At 44.2% G+C, this 25,447-nt stretch overlaps 1 protein-coding gene across 2 annotated transcripts; it reads right to left on the bottom strand.

Moving 5' to 3' along the window:
- Window positions 1–12,788: 12,788 nt before the first annotated feature.
- Window positions 12,789–24,686, bottom strand: ptpn9b (protein tyrosine phosphatase non-receptor type 9b). Of its 2 annotated transcripts, XM_084564622.1 has the most exons (13): window positions 24,648–24,686; window positions 22,278–22,421; window positions 21,925–22,014; window positions 21,658–21,782; window positions 21,279–21,384; window positions 21,084–21,194; window positions 20,112–20,995; window positions 19,900–19,996; window positions 19,344–19,413; window positions 18,418–18,496; window positions 18,167–18,317; window positions 17,828–18,035; window positions 12,789–16,034 (listed from the first exon to the last, which is right to left on the bottom strand). In XM_084564622.1, the coding sequence occupies exons 1-13, from the start codon at window positions 24,678–24,680 to the stop codon at window positions 15,811–15,813; spliced, it is 2,322 nt and encodes a 773-aa protein (XP_084420748.1). In that variant the 5' UTR covers window positions 24,681–24,686; the 3' UTR covers window positions 12,789–15,810. The 2 variants fall into 2 exon arrangements, with proteins under 2 accessions (XP_084420748.1, XP_084420747.1); XM_084564621.1 differs by having other exon boundaries at window positions 21,084–21,384.
- Between the last annotated feature and the right edge of the window lie 761 nt (window positions 24,687–25,447).

The following is a 25,447-nucleotide window of genomic DNA, read 5'->3' as shown; positions in this document are numbered from 1 at the left end:
GGTTTCTTCCTGTTAAAAGGGAGTTTTTCCTTGAAACCTGCGCCTTCAGGCTTGCTCTGGAGGTTTCAGGCCGGGTCTCAGACCGGATGTTGTAAAGCGTCTCGAGACAATTTGTATTGTTATTGACACTATATATAAATAAAACGGAACTGAATTATATTATATAATTGTGTCATGTCAAATAATGCACAAGTCATCAAAGCAAATTACAGCCGCTGAGCAAAAGTAATTAGATTCTGTCTATGTCTGCGAGAGGAACAAATCGTTAGCGCTGGACTAAAAAAAGAGAAGTGGTCAGATTGTGGTCATCATTTACCATATACCATATGCTTTCACATGACACAGGAAGTGGGGTCTGCTTGGGAGTGAAGGGTCAGTCCTCGTGACTGTAGGGATAATATAAAAGACTTACAAGTTCCCAACTCAGCTTGACTGTGTTTAATGCAAGATCTTGTGTCACAACACTCCATCACGTAAATGACAAATAAGGGAGTACTGTATCTCTTGTAAGGAAACACTTAATTTTATGTAGGCATATGAAAATTTACCTGACAAGTTAAACCATGCCAACTAAATGCTATAATTAAAAATGACAGATAGATAGATAGATAGATAGATAGATAGACAGATAGATAGATAGATAGATAGATAGATAGATAGATAGATAGATAGATAGATAGATAATTTCCTCACAGGGAGGCGCTGTAGAGTCGTATGGCCTGAGGGACAAACAACCTCCTCAACCTGTCCATAGAGCAGAACAGAGACAGTAGCCTGTCACTGTATGAGCTTCTCTGTCTGACTACGGTGTCCTGTCGAGGGTGGTGGACAGTGTTCATGATGGACCGGATTTTGTTCAAGGTCCTTTCATCTGCCACTGATGTCAGGGTTTCCAGCTCTGCCACTACCACAGAGCCCGCCTTCGGTATCAGTTTGTCCAGCCACGTAGTGTCCTTCTTCTTAGTGCCGCCTCCCCAGCACGCCACAGCGTAGAAGAGGCAGTTGGTCATGTTGTATCTCCAGTCTCAAGTGCAATCTAAACCTGAAGCTTACAACCGGCCCAATGATTTAAAATGGCCAAACTGTTGGGTCACTGAAAGTTCATTTGTACCTTCCACCCAATAAACATCCTACGTTAAAAATATACATAGAGTATATTCCTATTTTTCATCCGTTATATACACAAGCATATCCTTTGCGGCGTCACTACTGGCTGTAGCCTATCCAAGCTCACACTGCACAGAATACATGGTGCATCCTGGTCAGGTCGCTGGTCTGCCATAGAACTGACAACCAAAGATGTATAGTAACACCTTCCTGAAAGGTAGCGATTAGCCGGACGACTCAGCTGTGGGGATTCTTTCGTGTGCATCCACAGGCAGGTATATACCACATGTGGGGTGGAGAGCATCCTTCATGTCGCAGTGTGTTAACTGCTTGACCCCACAGGTATGCAGCTGAAGCAACTGACCAGAGAGGTGTATTTACGGTGTCAGAAGGTGTGTGTGTGTCTTCTGCTGCGCTAGCCTGTAATTAGGAAAAGGTGAAAGGTGAGCTGATGGACCAGTGGATGCCTTTTTAACAGACCCCCGTCTGCCGTCTGTAATCCAACCACTCTCACTGTCGTAGTTTTCTTGACCTAAAAATTCCACAGTTACTATTTTTCTTAATTAATTAAACTACAACTACAGCACCTGTAGTTATCAGTCAGAGACAAAGTGTTTCAGGGTCACTTCACAGGCCTCCCAGTCACGTATACACCCTGTAAAATTTAAGTAAGACTCATTTACTGGGGTGAAAATACAACATCCTGACACTTAGCCAACACGGACAGACAGCTGCAAAGGAATTTCAGTGATTGATCGGTCCGTGTTTCTCATGGTTGTTAGGGAAGGAGCTGGTCGTTAGGGAAGGAACCCATGGTTAGGGGACGTCCAGGTGTCAGCAGGATAACAGAACCTCTCATTTGGATTGTGAGGCAGCTGGCCAGGACGGGACAGAGGGACATCAAACGGCCCACAGCTGGAAGAAAAGATGGGGGGAAACCAAGCGTGGGGAGAGAGGAGGACAGAAAAGAGAAGGAAAAGGGAGAAAGGAGGAAAAGTGACAGGGAAGAAATCTTTAATTTCAGAGACTGTGGTGTCCACTCTCTCTCTCACACACACAGAATAAGGCTGCAGCTAAACATCGACTAAAACATATTTTAAATAGTTGCATATGGTTGATTTTTGGGAAAGCAAAAATGTTGTTAATGTTGTTAAGGGCTCCTTCGTTGCCAAATCTAGATGAGCTCACAGTTTTACTGCACATTAAAACATATTCTTCATGTACTGTAACATACTCTAAGGGGTGTTCCCCCCTCTGGGTCCTTTTATAAGATGCAGCTCAAGAGAATTATTTTTTTTCTTCTGTTATGAATAAAAAACATAAACGGTCACAATGCCTTTCAGAGCAAATTATGTTACAGTAAATGGCTTTAGCAGGCAAACCAGGACTCCCCTTGCCGCGGCCAGCCTGCCTTTGCGTGAGGGCGTGCCAATTAAGCTTTACATACAGGATACGAGCTTCGGGTCTGAATCATAGCAGCGTAATCAAAACTTACAGGCTTCGTGCGTGTGTGTGTCATTGCCACTTCCAGTTCGGGGGATTGTCAGTGTGTAAGCAGGCATTAAGAGTCATCACAGTGGAAAAAAAAGAACTCTGCAGCACTAACAGCGCCTGTCTTGGACTAGATTTCCCAGTATTCCCTGACAGACATTTGGAGGCTCCCAGAATGTCTGTGTCATAACTCTGTGGCTACTGGGTATTCACTGCAGGGGACTGGCGTCTTGGATCTGGCTGTGTGCCAGACGGGGGAGAATGAAGGAAAATGAGAGGCATGTATGTTCAGCATTTTTGCATGTACAGCATGTGTGTATGTGCAGGATCATGCAAATCATGCAACGCCAAACGACTGCAGGCCATCAACTGTCCAAGGATCAAAAGGCGCTGAGCTCTCAATCAGAGAGATGTACAAACAGAGGAAATGATGCAATTATGAGGCTTCTCAGAGTTTGCAGGATCACAGTCAGCCTGTTCTTCCTTCTCTTTTCTCAGTAAATGATTAACCATGTATTATGGACATTGAATCAGAGCCCTTTATCCACGCACATGCGTCTAATATATCTTTGAGAAGTCCACACGTAAACATATGCACTCACACACACACACACACGCACACAATCAAAAAGAAACCGAGGCTAGTACAGTAGCTCTCAGTATTCTCAGTCCCGGCAATTTCACACCCATGTTGCGAACAGCTGCGACGTCGATCAGCTGGCAGTCCAAGGGAATAATACTTTTACATCTGAAATGTTGTGGTTTCCACCGCTTCGCACACGCGCCAAACAGGTAGGAAAATCACACACACCACACTATCTCTGCTCCACTCCACTCCATTCATCCACATCAGTTTCTGAAATATTACAGCTCTCCTCTCTACACACAGCATAAAACGGTGGAAAGTTAAAGGGCCAGGGAATCGCTGCTACACTGTGTGTGTGTTTACAGGATTAAAACAGCCCCCTTTTTTTTTTCCGGAATCAAAACTCATCCAACTCATTTATGTCCACACAAAATGAAGACTTTGTGAGTGTGTCATGGCGGGGTTTTGATTCCTGGCCAGGGACTTTACAGCAATTTCTGAACTAATCCAATTGTTCCCGACATGGTATGGCGGAAAACTGAGTCACTATAGAACATCTATTCACAGTGAATAAGTGATGAAGGGAATCTGAATCACCGTGGAAAAACAGTGGTTCTAGTCACTCTCACACACACAGAGAAACTGATAAGCTGAGAATGGACTGAACATGTTTTTTCTATTATCCTTAATGCAAGCCCACAGTCTTGCCGTGGTATTTATTATTATTTTTTTATTTATAATTCTCATCATCCTCCGTGACGATTCACAGGAAGAGATATTAGTTTTGGATTAGGTTCAGGATACTGACACTGCGCCACAGACACACACACACACACACACACACACACACACACACATCATGAGGCGTCCCAGCATATGCACAGAGGTGTGAGAAGGTTGTGACTTTGACTTGAAACAACTTTTTACTTTCTCTCAACATTTCTTCTTACATCCCTCCCAAGCTTTGTCTTTTTTCCCTCCCACCCCTCAAGCCAACCCCACCTCACTGACACACACTCCCCCCATTAAACATGTGTGCGTGTGTGTGCACGTGTGTGTGTGCATGTGTGTGTGATTGTCCTCCTCCCTCAGTCTCTCCATGGCTGGATTGTGGCAGCAGCTCTGCTCCCTGTGGCAGGGTCGGGCTCTGGCGCTCCACTTCATCTGGCTTCTCTCCCCGGCCTCAGGTGCTCTTCCCTGGGACACCAAACACAGCTCATCAGCTGTGCAGGTAAGACATTTGTGATGAGTTATGGTCATGAGAAGTGTAAATGCAACCCGTGTCTAGCTCTGTGCAAAAGACATCTTTGGCTGAGTAGTACCTTTTTTGGTATTTGGAGCGTGGTGTTGTCGTGCACAAAATTCTTTTCAAAACTGAGAAGGAGGGTGGGTGGGGGGGATTGTTGCTGCATGGCAGACAGGCATTTTGTTTTAGATTGTCTCTGACTATATATATCAGGATAACTAATCACTAACAGATCAAGCTGTGTCAGATTATGACAAAGCATCAGAAGAGAAGAGAGGCCTACTCGAACAGAGCGGAAGAGGTGAACTTGTTTGCAAAATGGAGATTTGTTCAGAGGAGAAATAGAGCGGACGAATATAAAGGTTCCCCGACTCAAATTAAATGCTGGACTGAGTGAGCTATGGGATTTCCAGCAAGAGGGAGGGAGAGGGAGTTGGAGAGCAGGATTGATGAGTGAAAACAGGAGAAAAAAGAGCAGCAATGAAAAACCAGCGGAATCTATGATTATACTGCTGAAACACATGACCGTGATGCCGGAAACATGGCAAAGGGAGCAAGCGGAGGGTGTCTTTATATGTACACAGTGTCAGTAGCTGCGCGCGTTGAAAGAGTCTGCGAATGTGTGTGTGTTGGCAGGGGTTTGAGGTGGTGAAGGGGAATTTCTCCCGCACGTTCCTCCGCGTTGGCTACCATAAGATTGCAGAGATTCCTGCAGGAGCGTGCAACATCAGCATCCAGGAGACAGTGAAAAGCCGAAACTATCTAGGTACTCACAAAAGCAACCATGTGTATATACATATACAACGACGACACAAATGTTTCCAGAATGACAAACATTAGAGTGATAGATGAACTTGGTGGGTGGGTGGATTTTCCAGCTCTGCAGACGCAAAGTGGTGTCTCTATCATCAGTGGAAACTGGGTGATCGACAGGCCTGGCATCTACATCGCCGTGGGAACACAGCTGACGTACCGACGACCCAATGAGATCCGCTCTCGCAATGGAGAGTCCATCACTGCACCAGGGCCGCTGAGCGAGGATCTGCATGTTTATGTGAGATGCAAAATGATGCAAACTTTGCATCTTCACATTGCTATCCAATCCTCGTGTCTCCTATTTGAATACACATTAACAAACAATACGTCTCGTTCTCTCATTTTCCTGTTCTTCCACAGCTGATCTACCAGCAGCCCGGTCCGAGCGTATACTACGAGTACAGCATACCTTTAAACAATCCCCCAACTCCAGAGCCAGGTACACCTTCTGATATCCCGCCCCCGGACGAGTGCGCTCGCCAACACAACACAAACTGTACTGGAATGACTTTAAATGGCCACAGTGTCACTGTCTCGTACTAAATTTTCTGTTTTCGGGGAGTCTAACACAGAACAGATGCTCCTGTTTGTGTCTCAGAGTAGAGCCTGTTTGTGTGTGTTTGGTTCAGATCATACTGCATGGGTCACTGTAGTGCCAAAATATATCATTTTCTGCAACACTGTCCTTTTGAAAATCTGATTAGTATTTAAAAAATATCTGATACCGGCCGGCAGCCAAACTTCGTCCTGGCAAAGAGCATTTTACATCTCACACTGAGGCAATAACCAGTCACTTGTGTCAAATTTGATTCCACTGCCTAACATTTAACCTTAACCATTAAAGAAATACCTTGACTTGTGTCCACTAATTGCTTAGTTTTAAAGGATCTCTCAAAAGGGCGTGTTGTATTAATTGTCATAATAGTAACTACTTTCCTGGTTAGTGTTCAAGAAATCAAACATTTTATGTAAACAAGAAATGAGAAGATCCTTTGCTGTTGTCGGGCTGCAACATCTAAATCTCTCAATTGAACTGAACAAAGACATGGCTAACTGTTTTAGTTTTTCTTTTGTGTGTAACTGGAGCTCTTTCACCAAAACCCACAACTAGTTTTTTTTTTTTTTTCCCAGCTGTAAACAGCTTTTGAATTTTCTCTCTCATTGTGGGAGCAAAGCTTACACTTAAAGGGGAACTACTGTTTTTTACAACCTGGACCTTATTTCTGGCATAAAATACGGTCGTTTACTCACCCATATAATTTTTGTGTAATTTGTAGTCCTTTGGGAGATATTTAGATCAGCTCATATCCATAAAGTGGGAGTGACTGGGGCACCGAACGCAGCCTCTAAATAACGCATTATCTGCTGCGAAACTCGTTCATTTCACCAATATTTTGTTATCGTACGCAAGTGCTATTCCCCGCTGGTGAAATGAAAGAGTTTCGCGGCAGATAATGCGTTGTTTAGAGGCTCCGTTTTGGTGCCCCAGTCACTCCCACTACATGGATATACACAGATCTAAATAAGGGAAGGGATACAAATAACACCAAAGTTATATGGGTGAGTAAACGACCTTATTTTATGCCAGAAATAAGGTCCAGGTTGTAAAAAACAGTAGTTGCCCTTTAAAGCACACTCTTTAACAGGAGCGTGCTTTAAATGGACTTTGTATGTATGTGTATGAACGTCCTCAAAACACATCTGATTGGCCATAGTGAGTAAAATCCCCGTGTGTGCTAGCCTCATGTGTGTGTAGCCTTCAGCACATGCTATAGTTTAAATTTCTTAAACGCCCCCCATTTCTTCTTTGTCCTACCGCCTACTAAAATTCGCATTTCGTTTTGCCTGCGACAGCTGGTCCTTCCCAACCAGATGAGAGGCTCAACCAAGATGGCATCAACAGCAATGACATTATCAAGGTGACACCCCATCCCAACCTGCTTTCCTCCGAATCCAGCGTGACGCCTCAGTCTTGGCCTACATACACCTGGACAGAGAGTGGACACACAGAGTGCAGCATGACCTGCGGCACCGGTGAGGAACAGCATATAATTGAAAGAAAGAAAGGTCTTTTGAAATGAAATTATATCTGGGGTGGGCGCTGCAGGTGCTACACCAACAGTATGTAGACCTGGGGCCACTGAGATTGGTATGTTCTACATCTGAGATGCTATAAATGTTAGAAAGTTGTTAAAAAGTCCAAGATGGTACACACAAATACACACACTAGAGAGTGTAGCAATTGTCTCTCCATCAGAATATGTGTACTGCATGTAGAGTTACACATTCAGCTGCCTGGTCTTTCCTCTGAATCATGTGTCTATACCAGGAAAGCGTCAGGTGCTCTGGGAGTGTGTCGAGAAGGGCTCTCAGACGACCGTCAGCGCCGACCTCTGTGACCCCGCCACCGAGCCGACAAACCGGGAAGAGGACTGCAACAGCCAGGCCTGTCCTGCGTAGTGAGCAACACACCTGATGTCCCGTGCTATTAGCTGTGACACAAGAACGAGACAAGCAACACATCTTATGCACACACTGTATTAGTTCCACATGGCGCTGTGGCTCCCAGGGAGAAGCCCAATCACTCACACACATTCCAGCCGTAAGTCAGTCAGTAGTCACACTCAGTCGCACTGACTCGCTTTGCTGTGGCTTTGTTGCTCATGTCTTGTGGTAAATACCACTAGATGTTACCCCTGCCAAGAAGCCATAGGGCGTCAACTGTTAGTTTGGTTGTGCGTGTGTCAGATATTTTGCCCGCTGTGTCAATGGCACATGAGAGCTGTCAGTCTGAAATATATGTGTCTGCAGGGATTGCAGCAGCAGAGGTTTGCAATGCTGGAGCGTCAGTACTGATAACGAGTAACAAGCGGGATGAATTTGTACAGAACAAATTGGTTTATTTTGCTTTCATTTTCTGTGATCTCCGTCTGGAGAAACCAGAGGCTTCGTGATTCCCCTTCGGACCAGGGTGAACTGACCGCACATAATAGCTGCGGTCAAAACAAAGACAGAGAGCAAGAGCATACTCTATTTTGAGGTTCACTGCTAAACTGCATCTGCGTCATGAGCTACAAACGTTTTCTGCATCTCCCTCTGTGTTTCTCTGTGCTTGGCCGACAGCTGGGACGTGGGGGAGTGGTCGGAGTGCAGCAGGAGGTGCGGGCCCGGGACTCAACACCGCCAGGTCCTCTGCCGCCAGGTCACCCACGTCCACGCCAACGGGTCAGAGACTTCGGTTACCGTGGCAGCAGAGCTGTGCGGGCCGTCTGACGGGCCCGTGACCAAGACGACGTGCCAGCTGAAGATTTGCAGCCAGTGGGAGATACGGTCCGAGTGGAGCCCCGTGAGAAAAAACACACACCTCATTATAACCCATAAGCGCAGCTCCTCCATCATCCCCTTCGACTGTTTTCACTTGGGGAGGAAGTCAGGGTCCTCCTTGCACACTCTTCCTTGGATATTTTTAGACTTTCTACACACACAGCAAGATTAGAATCTATTGATGTTCAAGTGCTGCGGCTTTGCATGAAATTTATGGTGATTTTTAACATGTGCATCCAGAATCTGAAAGCGTTTAGTGAAGTCCAACTTGTGTTTCCTGTTGCCAGAAACATCCAAAAGGAGAGCATTTGCACCTGTCAAGGTTTCGTTGCAGTTGCTTCCATAAAGTGACAGCTGCTAGGAGATAAGAGTAAAACACAAATAGAATTAAATATAAAAAGTATTACGCAAAGTATTTACAATTAGCAGAGGATGGTTACATACTGAAGTCATCAACATATGGGCAGCAAACCGTTTAGGTCCGGGGGGGCTGCTATGCTGCCAAAGCAAAATCACATGCAGTTTAATAAAATGAACACCAAACAGTTTCTCTTATCTCTTTCCCCGCCGCATGTCTCTCCTCCAGTGCTCAGTGCCATGTGGAGTGGGCCAGCGCAGCAGGGAGGTGGTGTGCGTGAGCAACCTTGGCGACGTGGATGACGATCAGGAGTGCAACATGAACCTAAAGCCGGACACTCTGCAAAACTGCGACATGGGAGTGTGTGCACGCAGCTGGTTCACCTCACTCTGGAGCCAGCAGGTATTTCGCACGTGTGGTCTTGTTTTACTAAGTTGTGGAGGCTAATTTTAAACAGAATTGCGGGGTTCAGTGGGTTAAAATCAGTTAAGGCTTCGTTTTAGGGTACATGGTACAGTTAGATTAGATTAGAGTTAGGGTACAGGGCAGGATAAAGTTAAAATCTTGAAGTTGCACCAATTAACTGTGTGTACATGATGTTCCTCAGTGTTCTGCAGAGTGTGGCAAAGGCAATCGAACCAGGTCGGTAGTATGCCTGATGGATCACGTGACCAACCTCCCACTGGACAGCTGTGAAGGGGAACGCCCACCAGAGGTGACGCCGTGTGACTCAGGCCCCTGTCAGAATCAGTTGGAGTGGTACACAGGACCTTGGGGTCAGGTAATTCACGAGCACATTGCGTTGTTCTCGCATATAGCTTTCAGAGCGACGCCCATTTGAAGTCTCACTTAACACGTGTGGGTAATTTAAGTGTTCTGCAGAGTGCGGGAATGGCACACAGAGCCGGAGTGTGGCTTGCATTTTCAACAGCAACGGCCAAATGGAAGTCGTGGAGCAGTCAAAGTGTTCCAGCCTCTCTCAGCCAATCACAGCTCAGCCGTGCAGACTGAAGCCATGTGGCGTCCAGTGGTATGTCACAGAGTGGAGTGCGGTAAGTATCCCAGAGTCTGGGTCGCGTCATACAAATCTTAGGAATATTTATGTTTTTGTTCTTACAAAAAACAATATGGTTGGTTGACTTGTAGAAACCTATTCCCCCTTTAATATACACCGATCAGCCACAACATTACAACCACTGACAGGAGAAGTAAATAACACTGAGCATCTTGTGACAACTCAGTGTTCTGCTGGGAAACTTTTGGACCTGGCATTCGTGTGGATGTTACTTAGACATGTACCACCCACCTAGACCAGACCAGGCACCCCCACCCCATAGCAATGACACTCCTTGATGGCAGCAGCCATCCGCAGCAGGATGCATACAAAAACTGGTTTAGGAACAACTCAAAAAAACATGAAGAACGGCACAAGGTGTTGACCAGGCCTCCAAATTAACTAGATCCCAAACTGATCAAGTATCCGCGGGATGATCTCCTCCCCTCAACCCATGGGACCCAAAAGTCCTCACTAACAACATCCTGTTGCCAGACACCACAGGACACCCTCAGAAGGCCCATGTCCATTCTCTAATGAGCCACAACTGTTCTGGAGGTACAAGGGAGACCTACACGATATTAGGAAGGTGGTCATAATGTTATGCCTGATCTGCGTATAAGCTACAGAAAGCACTATCCTACATTTCTTTGGGATTATTTCATTATTGAAAAGTAATTCCAGAAATCTAGATCTTCCCGCTCTTCCTGTTCACATTCAGTCCGCACATTAGTCCGTGCCTGTCGTCCGCCATCTGTACCTTTGGTCTCTCCTTCTTTCACCTCAGTGTTCCCGTTCCTGCAACGGCGGCTACCGGGTGCGAGAGGTGCGTTGCCTTGCCGACAACATTGCCCCGAGCGACCGCTGCGACCCCAGTTTGACGCCGGAGAGCCAAGAGGAATGCAACATGCTGCCGTGTCTGGCTGAAATAAGTGAGTCCGCCAAGTTGTGTTGTGCCACGACAGTTGTGTCAACTGTGTGGTCAGTGCCAGACATGATTGAAGGTATAGATATCAATTTCTCAAAAAAATAAAATAAAACAGGGGGACTCGAGAGGGGAAAATATGCAGGAGGTCAAGAAAATTTTGAAAAGGTAAGCGAGAGGAAGGAACATTCAGTTTTTAAGTTGAAGACATTTCTGATGGTTGATCACAGGATCATGAAGAACAAGCAGTCGATCACATCTTTCCTCACACACCAGATTTTTTAAAATTCAAAATGGCTGCACTGACAGAATCAGCTGTTCAGATTTGGGCTTGTACAGAGGAACTGGATCTGAACCCTGAAGCTGAAAATGAAAGCTGAAAATGGCTCTTTGGATTATGTAGTGTATTTTGGACGTTAGATTCGTGGATGAAATTAAACATTCTGGCATCACTTGAATCTGTGTGCTTTATGTAATGTAGAGTCTGTATTTGGGCTTATATTTGTCGGAACACTTGTACCGAGACATAAAATACCACAATATTATCTCCAGCTAGAAGCGTACAATGAATGACAATGGATGAAAGAATAACATTTGCTTTTTCCTCTGCCTTCCTTTACTCCACAGATCCGTCGTGCAGCGATCAGTACCACAGCTGTACGGTGGTGGTTCAAGCCAGGCTTTGCATTTACACATACTACAGAAGTGTGTGCTGTGCCTCCTGCACTCGCGCCCGCAGCACGTACCCCAAGTCGTTTGAAAAGAACCACATCCGCAGGTGATTCAGGCCAAAAATAATAATAATAATAATGGAAAAAAAAAATCCCGATCACCAGTAGTAACTAACAGACCGGGGCATCAGCCGTGTTCTTGTTTTCCTTTGACTCGTACCACAGCTTGAGCATTGCTGTTTGAACCTCAGTTTTTGCCGTCAGCATATCTTTAAACTTGACTGGTCACATTTTACATAACACATATATATATATATATATTTATTCTTAATAAAGGGTGTGTAACTTTTGTGTTGTGTTTTTGTTGTTTTATTACAGAGGTTACAGAAAATATTTTACTATTTGATATCTACACCGATGGGACATAACATTATGACCACCTTCTTAATATTGTGTAGGTCTCCCTTGTGCCTCCAAAACAGTTGTGGCTCATCAAAGAATAGACCTTCTGATGGTGTCCTGTGGTGTGTGGGAACAGGATTTTGGCAGTGGGGGGCCTATGATTCCTGTGGGTTGAGGGGAAGGGTCTCTGTGGATCATCCCACAGATACTTGATCAGTTTGGGATCTAGTGAATTTGGAGGCCAGCATTTCTTCATGTTTTTTTTTTAGTTGTTCCTAAACTGTTTTGCGTGTGTGCCTGAGTCAGGCTGTATCCTGCTGGGGATGGCTGCAGTCATCAAGGAGTGTCATTGCTATGGGGTGGGGGTGCCTGGTCTGGTCTAGGTGGGTGGTATATGTCTAAGTAACATCCACATGAATGCCAGGTCCAAAAGTTTCCCAGCAGAACATTGTATTGTCACAAGATGGTCAATGTTATTCACTTCTCCTGTCAGTGGTCATAATGTTATGCCTGGTTGGTGTATGAATTGCCTGGTGTTTCAATCCCCTGAGAACTCAGTTGTAATGGTTTTGCATAAGCCTTCGTATGCTCTGAACTGAACTGAGTAGCCTGAACTCACTACTGACACGAACAGACATTTAAATGGTGTATGTATTGCAGAGCATTCAAATTATAGTTTAAAGGATAACCCGACTGGGGAAAAGAAAAATACACGATCAAAAGTGTGTGTCTTAGTTAAATCTGACTACTGGACAAAGTTGTTTAGAACCAATAAAGAAAAGTCACATTTATTCATTTTACACTCGTTGCCAAGAACACCTGCAGCTTCTGGGCTGTACTTGCCTTTTCCACAGAAGGATATGTTTTCAATTTTGCTGAACAAATGCTGGGAGTTTAAAGTCTGTTACTTAAAAACTGACATTATCCTGCAAAAGGGAAAAAAAACTTTCAATGGAAAAATCTTTCTGATATACTGTCTGGATCTATTTTCTGATCACATTTGTAAATGGAAACATACTTGAGTGAATGCGGACACTGAAGATTTGCCTACGAGTGTAGTTGCTAAAATAGCCAGACCAGTCCCAAATGAGTCTACCGTCCTTATTCCCGTGTTCTGAACGTGTAACTCTGCAAACGCAATTCATGCCCTGCTCCATTCGGTTAAGAAGAAATCACATTAGCTTTGTATTCATTCAAGGTATTAAGACCATTGCTTTAATGGGACAGCTGGGCTGACAGCATCTAAAAGGCCGTAATTCAATCACATGAACTTAAAAGCACAGAAAGAAACATTAAATGAACACCAATGACACGTGAATGTTGCATTCTCAGTTTCTTATAAAAAAAAAAAACAAAAAAAACAACAAAAACAAATTAAGAGTAGCACAGGGACCAAAACTCTACGTCTCCGATGTACACGTTCTCCGCTTTTTCTTATCTATACATATTTATTAGTAATGTTCCCGAGGTGCTCCGGAGTCTTTCCGTGTCTGTGGGTACAAGGCTGCACCCGTAGGTCCATGCTTGGTAGGCCGTTGAGGATGGGTGACAGGAAAAAAAAAAACTAAACCTTTAGGGTGAGCCTGGGCCTTTGGCATTGAGGGATGCAGGGTCCACATTCACCAAACAAAACATCAACATGTGTCTAAATTGCTCGGACACCGTTACCCCAAAAACATTCAAGGCTCTCTTTCCATGCTGATAAACTCATTCTAATACAGGTATATATATTTATATGAACAGAAATGGCATCCACTTGAGTTTTTATGTTTTTTTTTTTCATTTGATACGTCTTGTTTTTTTTTTTTTGCTTCGTCCTTGGCATAGGGGACCAGACAGTTGGATGTTAATGTCACTGTTAAAGAGTTTGACGATGATCGTTCTTTAAAAAACAAACAAAATAAAAATACACAACTGTCAGCTCACCCACATCCCCTGTATTGTCCTAAAATTGAGCAATAACCATTTACACGAGTCAGTTCCAAACTGACCTCTTCATCGAGAACAACAAAAGAAAAATATATATATATTCATATATTTCACTCCCCGTCCGATTTGTTCAGCTTATGAAACGCAACAACTGGTCTGTTTTCTTTGTAGCATCGTACCGACATTCACCGATTTTTTTTTCCTTTTCAATATTGTAGAAGTTGTACAAAGACATAAATACAGTAGGATACAATACAGTAAAAAATACAAAATAAAGTTGATATACTTTTTTTTTTTTTTTTTCTTCTTAAATGATAATTTACCAGAGGCAAACCCAGAAATGGATCTTTGACACTAGGCAAAAAACACTAGAATTACCCCCTGAGGTCAAATGATAAAAGAATAGCCATGTCTCGAACCAGAGCGTACTCCCAGATAACTCACTACTTCCTTGTTATTTGTAAGCAGCGTGCCACGGACAGGACGATAGGCAAAACGTGGGCGTCCTGTGCGACACGTGGTTAATGTGAACTACGCAAGTGCGCTAGTTTGGGTGTTAATACTATACCAGCGAGACGTCAAGCTGAGGAATACGTGAAGGCACAATTATCCGAGGCGGGACGGGCCCCGAGAATCAAACGCAACAGTTGTGGTGTCAAGAGATTGAGATTTAAAACGGGAGAGGAGGAGGAGGAGGAGGAGGAGGAGGGGGGGAGGAACAAGAGGGGAAATAAAAAGTGTACAGTTTTAAGATATGGTTCAGGTCTGAAAACGACGAGGCAGTGAATCGAGTTAAGGCCAAATTACTTAAGGTCGTCCGATCAGAACGCTCCGACAGTAAAGGTGGTGGCAGACTTGGAGAAGTCAGGGATTTGCAGTTTAAAACCAGAACACTCATCTGTGTTTTGTCATAGCCTGGCTCGCTACATAGGATTTTCTTTTTCTCTAAAGGTTAAGTCAATCATATTAAACAAGGCTTTCTTCTTTTTCTTCGTCTTCTTTTTTTTTTTTTTTTTTGCTCTTACTCCAGAGGTTGTTGTTATGCACAATAATGTATAAATGTATGTTACAAGAATATACATGGGCTTCAGTCTATAATATCTCAGTAAGGAGTACATCCAAGCATTCAGGGTGAGGACTTTGGCTTTGAAAAGTTAGTCTACATATGCAAAAATATGAAACACACATAGAAAAATGCACCATAGAAAAAAAAAAAATAAGGAAAAATAAAAGGGACCAAAATGGCTCACGCACTGATCTGTCACTTACGACCACTGTCTCACTGAGAACCATTTCCTCTGAAACGAATAAAAACACAAAAGTTTTCAAGTTTCACCCCGTCGTACCCCTCACATTTCATCTGTAATCACAGACTTGTTCAGAGCCGAGAGGGAACGAGAAATTACAAAAAAAAATAAAGTATAAAAAAATAAAAACAAACAAAGACCGGGGGGGTTTGGAGGGCTTCAAGGGGTAAAGTTCAAGTTTGTCATTCCTCATGTGCAAGTCAATATAAAAATGCTACAACTCGTACAACGCTTTTGTCAACAACACCGGTTCAGGGCAGGCCAAGTCCCCCTGTAGTTTGCTAAATAAAAAAAAAAAAAGGAGAAAAAAAAAAGGGTTGCTTGGAAATTGGCAGGCCAGCTTGCTCGTCAATGATGCAACGCAAAGTCTCCACTGCATTGCCTTTTCCTCTCCAGCTCTTCACCCCCTCTGTTTTTTGCACTCATGTGAAGGAAGAGCAACTGTGGGAGTCTGTCGTGTTTTCTCTTGGGGCGGAAGAGTCGCCTCCCTCCCGTTTCTCTGAAACCCCACTCATCGCTCTTTTGTTTCCATGTCTTCTGCTTATGCCGACTGTCCCATTCATATAGTCATCCCTCCGTGTGTGTGTGTGTCTCTCACTCGCTGTCAGTCTCTAGGTCTGAGTCAGACCACTGCACTGGGCTCAGCTTCCCACGCCGCTGGGCATATTCGATGACTGCCGTGTAGCAGAAGTAATACTGGTCCCAGGTCTGGATGCTGAAAGCCCTCTGCGTGCGCATCCGCCGCACCGTCTCGCAGACATCCACCGTGCCGATGTCCTCCAGCCGGGACAGGCAGATGTCCAGCGTGCAGAATGTGCCTGGGCAGAAAGAGCAGGGAAGAAGAGAAAGACGGAGAAGTTACAAAAAGAATCGACAAGAAAGGAAAGCGGCAGATAAACCCGCCTAGTCCTTGAAGGAAGTTTATTGTGACTTTAGACTGGATTGAATTTATAATGACACAAATTCAAAATTATCCAACGGCTTTTTAGTTAATCTGTGCGTTTAAAAACACTTTTATGTATTCAGAATTTGCTCCATTGTCACACATGTCTTCAATTACAGTTTAGTGATCAAATGATTATTTGATCTTGTAGTGCAAAGCAGTCTTGGATGTAAACCATGTGAGGGCCTTGCTGTTTTGCTTCATGTTTATGCAGGAGCACAAAAAGGATGAGTTAAGTTGAATATAGACCAGAGTGTGGTGGCTGATAAATTCACTCTGATGCCAGACGCATCACTGGTCTCATCAGACCAAGCAGGGAGACGCATGAAGACAACAGCTTGACGGGAGGAAAGCTGCTCCATCAGGTTGTCTGGATGGTGTAAAGTGACGAGATCTGAACACACAGCATTTTAACTGAAGTGTGTGTGATAGTCTACATGTGTCCTGCTGTCTTCAAACGGCTGCAGGGACTTAATAAACTGCTTTATAAAAGCAGTATTAAACCAATAATAGGTATAAAAGGAAATACTTATGATCATTTATTTTTTTTTAGCACATTTTCCACCAAAAATACCAACGACTCACTTCTTTGCACTGCTTCGTGTTAATGAATCCGTCTGCAGCTTATCAGCTCACCTGTGCAAGCTACACTCTGTGGTTGACACCAAAGAGTGCATTTCTAGGTCAGGAAGTCATCAAAAGGTCGGAGCGCTGCATGTTATATAGGTATTCTTGTACCACTACCACTGCCACTGTGATTACACAACACTACTCATATTGAAACTTTGGGTGTGAAATGGAAAAAGGGTTTCTCAAAAAAAAAAAAAAAAAAAAAGTATGTATGTAAAGATTGGAGCTTTTTTTTCGTTTCGTTTGAACTGCCACTTTACTGGAACTTCAACTGCCGAGTACTGAAAAAGCTGATTCACAGCTCAAAAGTTACCAGTCTGGTTAAACAGCAGCTCAGGTGTCTGCCTGCAGCAAGCCACATAGTTCACTGGAGTATTGACCTCAACAGACGTATTTATTTAAGTGAACAATAAATAAATAGTTAGGGGTGTATTTGTGCTGAACCGTTTCGGTACAGGACGTTCGGTTCGGTATGGTACAGGGCTGTGCACAGGTGAGTTCCCGGCAAGGAAGTTGTGCGTGTTTATTTTCCACCTGCAGCTACACGGTGCAGCCTGTGTGCATCACGGGCTGCATGTGCATCATGGGCTGCACCGTGTGTCTCCTGTTTTTATATATGGGACAATATGTGCAGTAAGTGCATATTTGATGCACTTACTGCACATATTGTCTGCAGTAAATGCATATCTACAATATGTTGCTGAAATGTTTTGTTAAAAGCTGTTGTCAAGCTGTGAGGAATTTATTTTTTATAATATTCCATATATATTCTGTTTGTTTGAGAATATTTTATTTAACTTATGACCAGGCAGCACTTTGCAACAGTATTCTATTTATTATTTCATTTTCATATTTTGTACAACGTTAGAATAAATTGTTGGTTTACAAATAAACAACAAGAAAATTTAAGTTTTGCATTTTGTACTGTACCGAAAATGAACCCAACCATGACCTCAAAACCAAGGTACGTGTCAAACCGTGATTTTTGTGTATCGTTCCACCCCCAAATAAATAGTATGGTATATGGCATGTGCTTACCCGTGCGGCCGATGCCAGCACTGCAGTGCACAACCACAGGCGGGCCCCCTGGAGACCCCTTCCAGCTGGATCCCAGAGACCGGACTGCAGCCTCCCTCCTTTTAAGCACATGTTCGCGGAAGTCCAACATAGCAGAGGCACTCTTAGGAACCCCGAAGTCTGGCCAGCTGACGTAGAGGTAGTGGCACACTTCTCGTCTCTCTCCAGACTAAGAAAAGATCAGGCGAGGTTCAGTACGTGATGTTAGCCTCTTTGTTTTGTATCAAGTCAGAATGTAGGAAACAGAGATTCCACTAACAAAAAGAAACTCCACAACCTTCAGCTTTTCTTGTGACTTACCTGTGTGTTGTAAAGTTCAAGACTGGAGAGTTTAAAATCCTGAAACACCTGGATGTTTGTGTTCCTGACCAAGAAGTATCCATGTTGTTCGGTCCTGCCCTCCTCAAGAGGCCAGTACTGACCGCATTTGACACGTCCACGCTCCACCACCCTGAAAGACACACAGTCAATCTCCATTTAGTCCCTGGCTTTTGTGTACAAACCACATTTACACAACAAACCTTAGTCACGTGTCTAAAATGGAGTCTCACCTGGTGGTCATGACGATGATCAGTACCATCTGTTCCCACACCATCCGCCAGAAGTCACCAAACGTTTTTGGCAAAGGACCTGAGGGACACAAAAGCATGCTGGGTCATGGTGAACAAAGAAACGGCCTGGAGAAGAATAAACATACACCGCTCAGGCATAACATTATGACCATCTTCCCAGTATTGTGCTGGTCCCCCTTTTGTTGCCAAAACAGCCCCGACCCGTCAAGGCATGTACGCCACTAGACCCCTGAAGGTGTCCTGTGGTATCTGGCACCAACATGCAAGCAGCAGATCCTTTAAGTTCTGTAAGTTGCGAGGCCACAAACTCGTTTTGTGTCTGGGCCCATCATCCTGCTGAGGCCACAGACTGGGAACACCCCGTAAGAGCTGCAGTTCTGGAGATGCTTTGACCCAGTCTCGTCGTCCAGCCATCACAATTTGGACCCTTTTCAAACTTGCTCAGATCGTTACGCTTGCCTGTTTTACCTCCTTCTAACACATCGACTTTGAGGACAAAATGTTCACCTATATCTCGCCCACTAACAGATACTGTGATGAAGAGATGATCTGTGTCATTCACTTCTCCTGTCAGTGGTCATAATGTTACGCCCGATCGGTGGACACTGCATAAGGCACTTCAGATATTTAGACTCCTGTCCACCTTGCAATGATCCCAAAGATACAAAATAAATGCAGCAGCAGATGGTTTGACACTGAGGCAACGCAAACTCCAAGATACGTGGAACAAGCCACCTGACAAGATCAGCACCAAATCGTGCAAGTGTACACATAAGAATTGCTGCTTTTATTGGTGGTCATATATCATATATTGAATACTCGTTTTCTACTTACTGCACTTTCAATTAAGAGGAAAAGACTGGCATACTGCAGTACACCAAGACAACAAAGGGTGGGGAACTCACCCTGAGTAGCGATGTAGGCGTTACTCCTCTTGTACCCATCCATGAAACTGGCATTAATGTAATCTGATGTCTGGAAAACACACGGAAGGAGAAAACTGGGATTTACTGCTTGGAGTTGGGATCTACTGCCTCCTGTAGGAGGACACCGAGCACTTCAATTGATAAGCGAGGCCTGCAGAGTTACTTGGAAGTCTGTATTTACATATAAAATGCAAATGCACAACAGGCTGAGTCATTCTTCAGTTGCTAGTTAATGAGATTTCTTTGCCAGTTCCAACATTTAGCTCAGCTGCTAATGCAACAGCCATTTTCCACATTTGCATCTACAGGGAATTCCAATTACACCTTCCAGGCAATGCACAGCGACAGCACTGTAGTTTCTAAGAAGCAGAACCAGTATGTGCTTTTCATAAGATGAAACAGAAAGTGAATGTAACCGCTGTTGAGAGTAAAGTTATTAATTATTTATCAACTTTTCATTGTCACATCTACAAAATCATTACATTTGTGAGTGAAGATTGTCCAAAAATTCAAAAAATGAGAGATGAATTATTACCTCGTCCTCATCGTCACTGAGCTGGCAGAGTCGCACTCGTGAATGGTCCAGGCAGAGAACATCACTGTACCTGTTCTTGATCTGATTGGACAGTTTCCTGTAAAGAGTGAGTAAAATGTGAAGTCACAAACTGATACTGTTGGGTGATGTCTATCTGTCACGCTAATCTCATTCGACGGGAGAGTCATAATGAAGAGAATGATGAGTCTTACTTTGAGTAATCAAAGGTGCCCGCCGGTGGCTCCTTGCGGATCTCCTCATACTCCTGATAGATCCCCTTCTTCTTCTTCCTCTTCACGTACTCCACCAGGTCATGTACCGTCATCCCCCCCTGCTCTGGCATGTGAACGGACACCTCCATGGGGTGGTTCTCGTCGTCGGGACCCCACGACGAGGACAGGGGTGGGGATTGCGAGGCTGGCGGGTGAGGCGGGCGGGGCAGAGATTTTTGAGGCAGTGGAGGCACCCCTTCCTCCTCTTCGTCCTCCTTCACGCCCTCATTCTCAGACGACCTGCTGGCGGAGTCTTTTGCCTCGCCGTCGACCGCATCCCCGTCACCTTTCTGCGAGAGAGGCGTGTCAGGGGGCGTGTCTGACTGGGGCGGAGCTTGGCACCCGCGGCCATTCATGTTAGCGTTGGGGCCGGAGGCAGCCATGTTGGCTCCGCTCACCGCTGAGCCGTTCCAGTGTTGGTGATTCCCCTGCGACCTGTCTGCAGCAGAATTTGGGTTCTGCTGGTACTGGCCTACGCCTCGAGTCCTGCCCTCCACTACACCACAGTGGTTGTGTGGGTTAGCGTTGCTATCATCGTAGCAGTTAGAGTTAGCGACGGCTACCTCAGAACCCAGCTGTGTATTTATGTGGGTGTGGGCCAAGGTTGACCCTGCGTTGCCTGCGTTGCTGTACGAGCGCAACAAGTTTCCCACGCAGTCGTGTGTGTCATGTTCTTGTGTGTCGCCCTGAGCAGTGTTTGTGTGTGCGTTAACACAGGTCTGGATCCAAGCCACGTGGCAATACTGGGATGTCCCACCCAGGTGTTCGGGGAGAGAGGACACTGGGATATGACTGGGCAACTCATGTGCTCTCACTGTGCACACCTTGTGATTGAGGAAGAGAGAGAGAACAAATATTAAAGAACAACCATCTTACATATTAAGACAGCAATCCTTGATGAAAGAGACGTACCCTTTCTCGCAGCTTCTCGCGCACAAAGAGGCGGAGGACAGCGAACGGCGCTCGAAACCAAAGAGGCGACGACACGATAAAGACGCATTTTAGACGAGCTGGAAATGCCCCCTGGGGAACACAAACGTCAGACGGACGAGGTGAGGAAAAGGAACTGGAGGGTAGACGGCAACAGAGGACCTTCTTTATATTTACCTTGAGCAAATTGAGAATCTTGACACACAGCTCGTAGTCAAAATTCCCGTAACTGGAGTTGGTCATGTCGTAAATAAATATGAGACCCTCTCTCTGAGTTTGTAGACTGGAGAGAAACAAACAAGATTTTTTAATTAAAAGAATAAAGGAGGTAAAAAAAAATATACATAAACATTACTCTCACAATATAATGTAATGGATATTTTGCCACCTACTGGAGCTGAATAAATGGGCTATTGTAGCTTTGGCTGTACCAAAAATTCAGACCTGTTGATTGATTAATCAACACTGATGGAATAAAAGGAGCTTGTGAACAACAACAAGCTTAAGCGTCAGACGAAAAAACACAAGTTTCACGCATAAACGTTGAAATCGTCACCTCTCTATGGCTTTGTCCAGCTGATAGATGATGGCCTGCAGCACAGCTTTGTGGGTGGTGACGTCTGGTCGATGGAGGCGGGCAGTGAAAAGCGCTAGGGCTGCACCCTTTGCATCGCGGCCGGGCTGGTGGGAACATCAAACAGGTCTTTACATACAGCAATGTAAAACTTCCTTAATGACTGTGCACAATTTTCTTTCTCAGGGTGCGACTGCAAAATGATAAAACTGGTGTCGCTTTGTGGCTCATAATTGCTTCACTTCTCACCAAGACTGTGAACTTTCCACACAGCAGCTCGGAGCGTAGGGGCTCCTCGTCGGGGTTTATATTGATGATGTCCTCTTTGATTCTTGTGTTCTGATTTTGGGATGCAATGACATAAAAGAAAGGGGAAAGTCATTAGCTTTTAACTAAATGTGCACTTAAATCATGTAACAACATGAGAAAATCTTAATCAACAGTGGTTAGTCTGTTGAGTTGTGAATAACTGCAAGGTAATGTGTTGCGCCGATTGTGGCTTTAATGTTTCTGCTATTTTTCCCCACAGCAGACACTTAGCAACTCTCCTTACTGCAACCCCCGTAAATTAGCAAACAGAAAATGTTAGCAGAAAGCCGAACCTTGTACGCTTGGAATAGATCGATGGCTCTGGAGACGTCAAACTTGCGGGCCATAAGGAACTTAACAGCTGTAGGTTGGGAGACGAGCCCAGCGCTGTGAGGCTGCTCCCTGCTACGCACCTCACTCAGGAACTCCTCCACAGCCTAGGGAGAGAAAAAAAAAAAAAAGTGGAAGGGTCAGGGTGGGAGGTCAGGTGTGTGGGAACAATTAGAGCAGGTGCTGAGATTGTGATTTAGGGGGCAGAAGATCATCAGGAAAGTGTGAGGAAAATATGGGGAAGAAAGCCGACACAAAAAGGAATATACACAAATTTATCAGTCTCCCTCGTCTTCAGTGAGACAAAGACCCAGCAGGCTTTACCACAGGAAGATGCTGTGGATGAGAGCATTCGCCAAGATACATAGCCACCTTCCAACTTTGAAACCAGCAATAAATAAGCAATAACAAATGAATAAAAAAAAATATAAAACGGAAATCTCCTGTGTCATAGGATGCAAGGACAATGAGGATGGATATAAAATATAGTACAGGGCTTCCTTTCAATTTTTTGGCAGACGTGGTAATAAGCCAGGCAGGTCCTGAAGCATCTTGTCTCATGATCGTGTTCGTTACTAGCCAAAGGCCTAAACAAGAGACACACTAATTAAGTCTGCGGCATTTGCTGTGGGAAAATAGCACCTCTCTCCCCCCACCCCGCTCCCCCTTCAGAATGTGTTTACTGCGCAACATAAAGATACAAGCAAGTTTTCACTAACGGAGTTGTTGTTGTAATCCAGTCACAATGCCTGGAATTGGGAGACAAAAACGTACTGGACATACGCTCACTGGGTGTGCTAATGAAAACGCATGTACTGTAATGTCAACTCGACCCTTTATGGATCGTTTTAATGTTCAGTTTGTGTTGGAACAGCGGAAGAAAGGTGGTCATTTAACTGTATGATCATTTTGGAGAAGGTACATTGTGGTGCTGCTGTGTTTCTATTATTGAGCTTACGGACTAAAATGGGGTTGCCCGTAAAACACTGTACGATTCAATAGCACGCCAATCTGTGAAAATGCAGTCAAATCAACAGGTCTCTTAGTTATTTTATAAAAAAATGCTGAATACTATAACTTTAATTAGATAAGATGTAATGCAGGACTGCTTCATAGAGCTGTACCTAATGAGCGGCGTACATTTAAGTCTAAAATATACAACATACCCATTACAACCAGTCAAATACTGCACATTTAAATCACATCCTCATATGGGGAGACCTGGTTAATGATGGGCAGCTCCTGTAACTGAGCCTCAGCACCAGGATGGTCGCTCAAATCAAGGAGAAGTTAAATTAAGAAGCGAAGCCCAAATCTACAAAGCTTTAGTAGAACATCTAGTTGATCTAATCACGGTAGTGGACGAAAAAGCAAAACACAATCTGCAAATCTGCTTGGTACTGGATGTGCGTCGAGTTATTTAAATCATCGGCTTAACCTTGTGGATGCTAAATTAAAAAAATAAAAAGTGAAAAAAAAACGGACAAGTAGACAAGTAGCTGTAAAATAATGCTGTCACGTTAAAGTCCACGCGTGACATTTGATGTTTCCCCACCAATGTCAGGCCCACCCCTTTTACTAGAAAGTGTTGGCAACAACAGTACTGAGAAACGGGGGATCGTTTCTGCGAATCCTCCACCGTAAATCCGACAGACAGGAGGACACCGCTACTCAGTTGGCTCACACAGCAAACACTCGCGCTGTGCGATGGGAGTCGTGATCTTTGTCTGTCAAAACGGTGTCATGTTATATATTAACGATCGACAAACGAGGCGATCTTTGTTCCCCTGTGTTTAACCGTCACATTCAGTCAAATTCAATTTTTATCGCACCGCAAGACAGCTGTCGAGGAAATTCCCTGCAAGTCAACAATAGCTGTTAGCATTAGCTAGCGGCTAGGTTACATGTGGTAGCTGATTGGCTAACGGTAGAGTTAAAGACACTGGACGCTATTTGTGGGGCTAACGGTTGATAATGGAGCGTTGCCAGTTAACCGTTATAACACCGATACGTCTATGTAGTCCACGTAAAGCCGAGTTATCAAGGGGGCGAGTGGTCGAGATACAGTGCCGGTCAAATGATCTCTTCTCCTACTAGCAAACGCCATAATGCTAACACACACATGCTAACTACTGTCAGTCACACCGGAGTCAGTCGACTCTAGAGGGTGCGAACGGGCCAGGGCTGTTTACTACACCACATCATTCCCAGGAACAACCACGACGCGAAATATATGAAAAAAATCGCCAGCGAGAGAAGAAACCGAAGGTGACATGTGTACGCCGCGAACACGGCGGGGAGATAGGTGAAAAAAATGGTCGAGAGACCCTTACCAGCTGCTCCTGAGTTGTCAGGGCTTCCGCCATCTTGAAGCCTCCGCAACGTCGCAGCGGGCGCGCCCACTAGCCGCTCGCTCACGCCATACACCCCGAGACAGACCCCCGAGGCCCCGCCCATCCTTTTCCAGTAAAACAAAGTCCTCAGACCTCATTATTGACGGTTCAAAAACTTGTCAGTGCTAAACTCAGTTTGCGAAAGCTGTCCTATATTTATAAATATCACATAATACTGATAGTACATAAACTGGATTATTTTCTTACATACGGTCCATGATTTTAGTTTTAAACTGTTATATTTCACTATGGATAGTTCACGAGCCCGGTAGACAATTTAGAAAGTATTTATAAATAAAAGTATCAATATAAATATGAATATGTGGATATTTATATAAAATATTCATATCAGGAAGTACACATTTCTACTGTGAACACTTTATAAACGGTATCCTGATCGTTTATACATTTTTAAAGTTGTAATCCTGAAACTTTTTCTAAAAAAAAACAAACATATTAATTCAGTTTATGTTAATTTAGCTGAAAAATGTTGATTGAGAAACAACTCATTATTATTTAGTGTCATGATAAGTGTTATTAAGAATCACTCACCGTTAATAGTAATTTTCCGAATAATGTGGACTATTTATATCAAATACTCCACACATTTCTACTATGAACCCTTTATAAACTGCAACCTGTTCGTTTTTTAACTCCCAAGTTAAAAAAATAAATTTTTAAAGTATTAGGTAATAAGCGTTAAGAATCACTATTACCGTTAGTTACAGAGGCGATGGGTT

This window comes from Chelon labrosus (assembly GCF_963514085.1).
Source record: "Chelon labrosus genome assembly, chromosome: 2".
In the NCBI taxonomy this organism is placed as follows: domain Eukaryota; kingdom Metazoa; phylum Chordata; class Actinopteri; order Mugiliformes; family Mugilidae; genus Chelon; species Chelon labrosus.
Note: the sequence above shows the minus strand (reverse complement) of the source record. Positions and strands in the feature narration are given on the sequence as shown.

What these genes read in the sequence shown, in the direction of transcription:
- ptpn9b (XM_084564621.1), bottom strand. Translation starts at nt 24,680, where the DNA reads ATGGCGGAAGCCCTGACAACTCAGGAGCAGCTG. An exon ending in CTGGACAAAGCCATAGAGAG is followed by an intron (nt 21,385 to 21,657) that starts GTGACGATTTCA and finishes GTTTCTCTCCAG; the next exon opens with TCTACAAACTCAGAGAGAGG. An exon ending in TTGAACTTTACAACACACAG is followed by an intron (nt 18,036 to 18,166) that starts GTAAGTCACAAG and finishes ATCTTTTCTTAG; the next exon opens with TCTGGAGAGAGACGAGAAGT.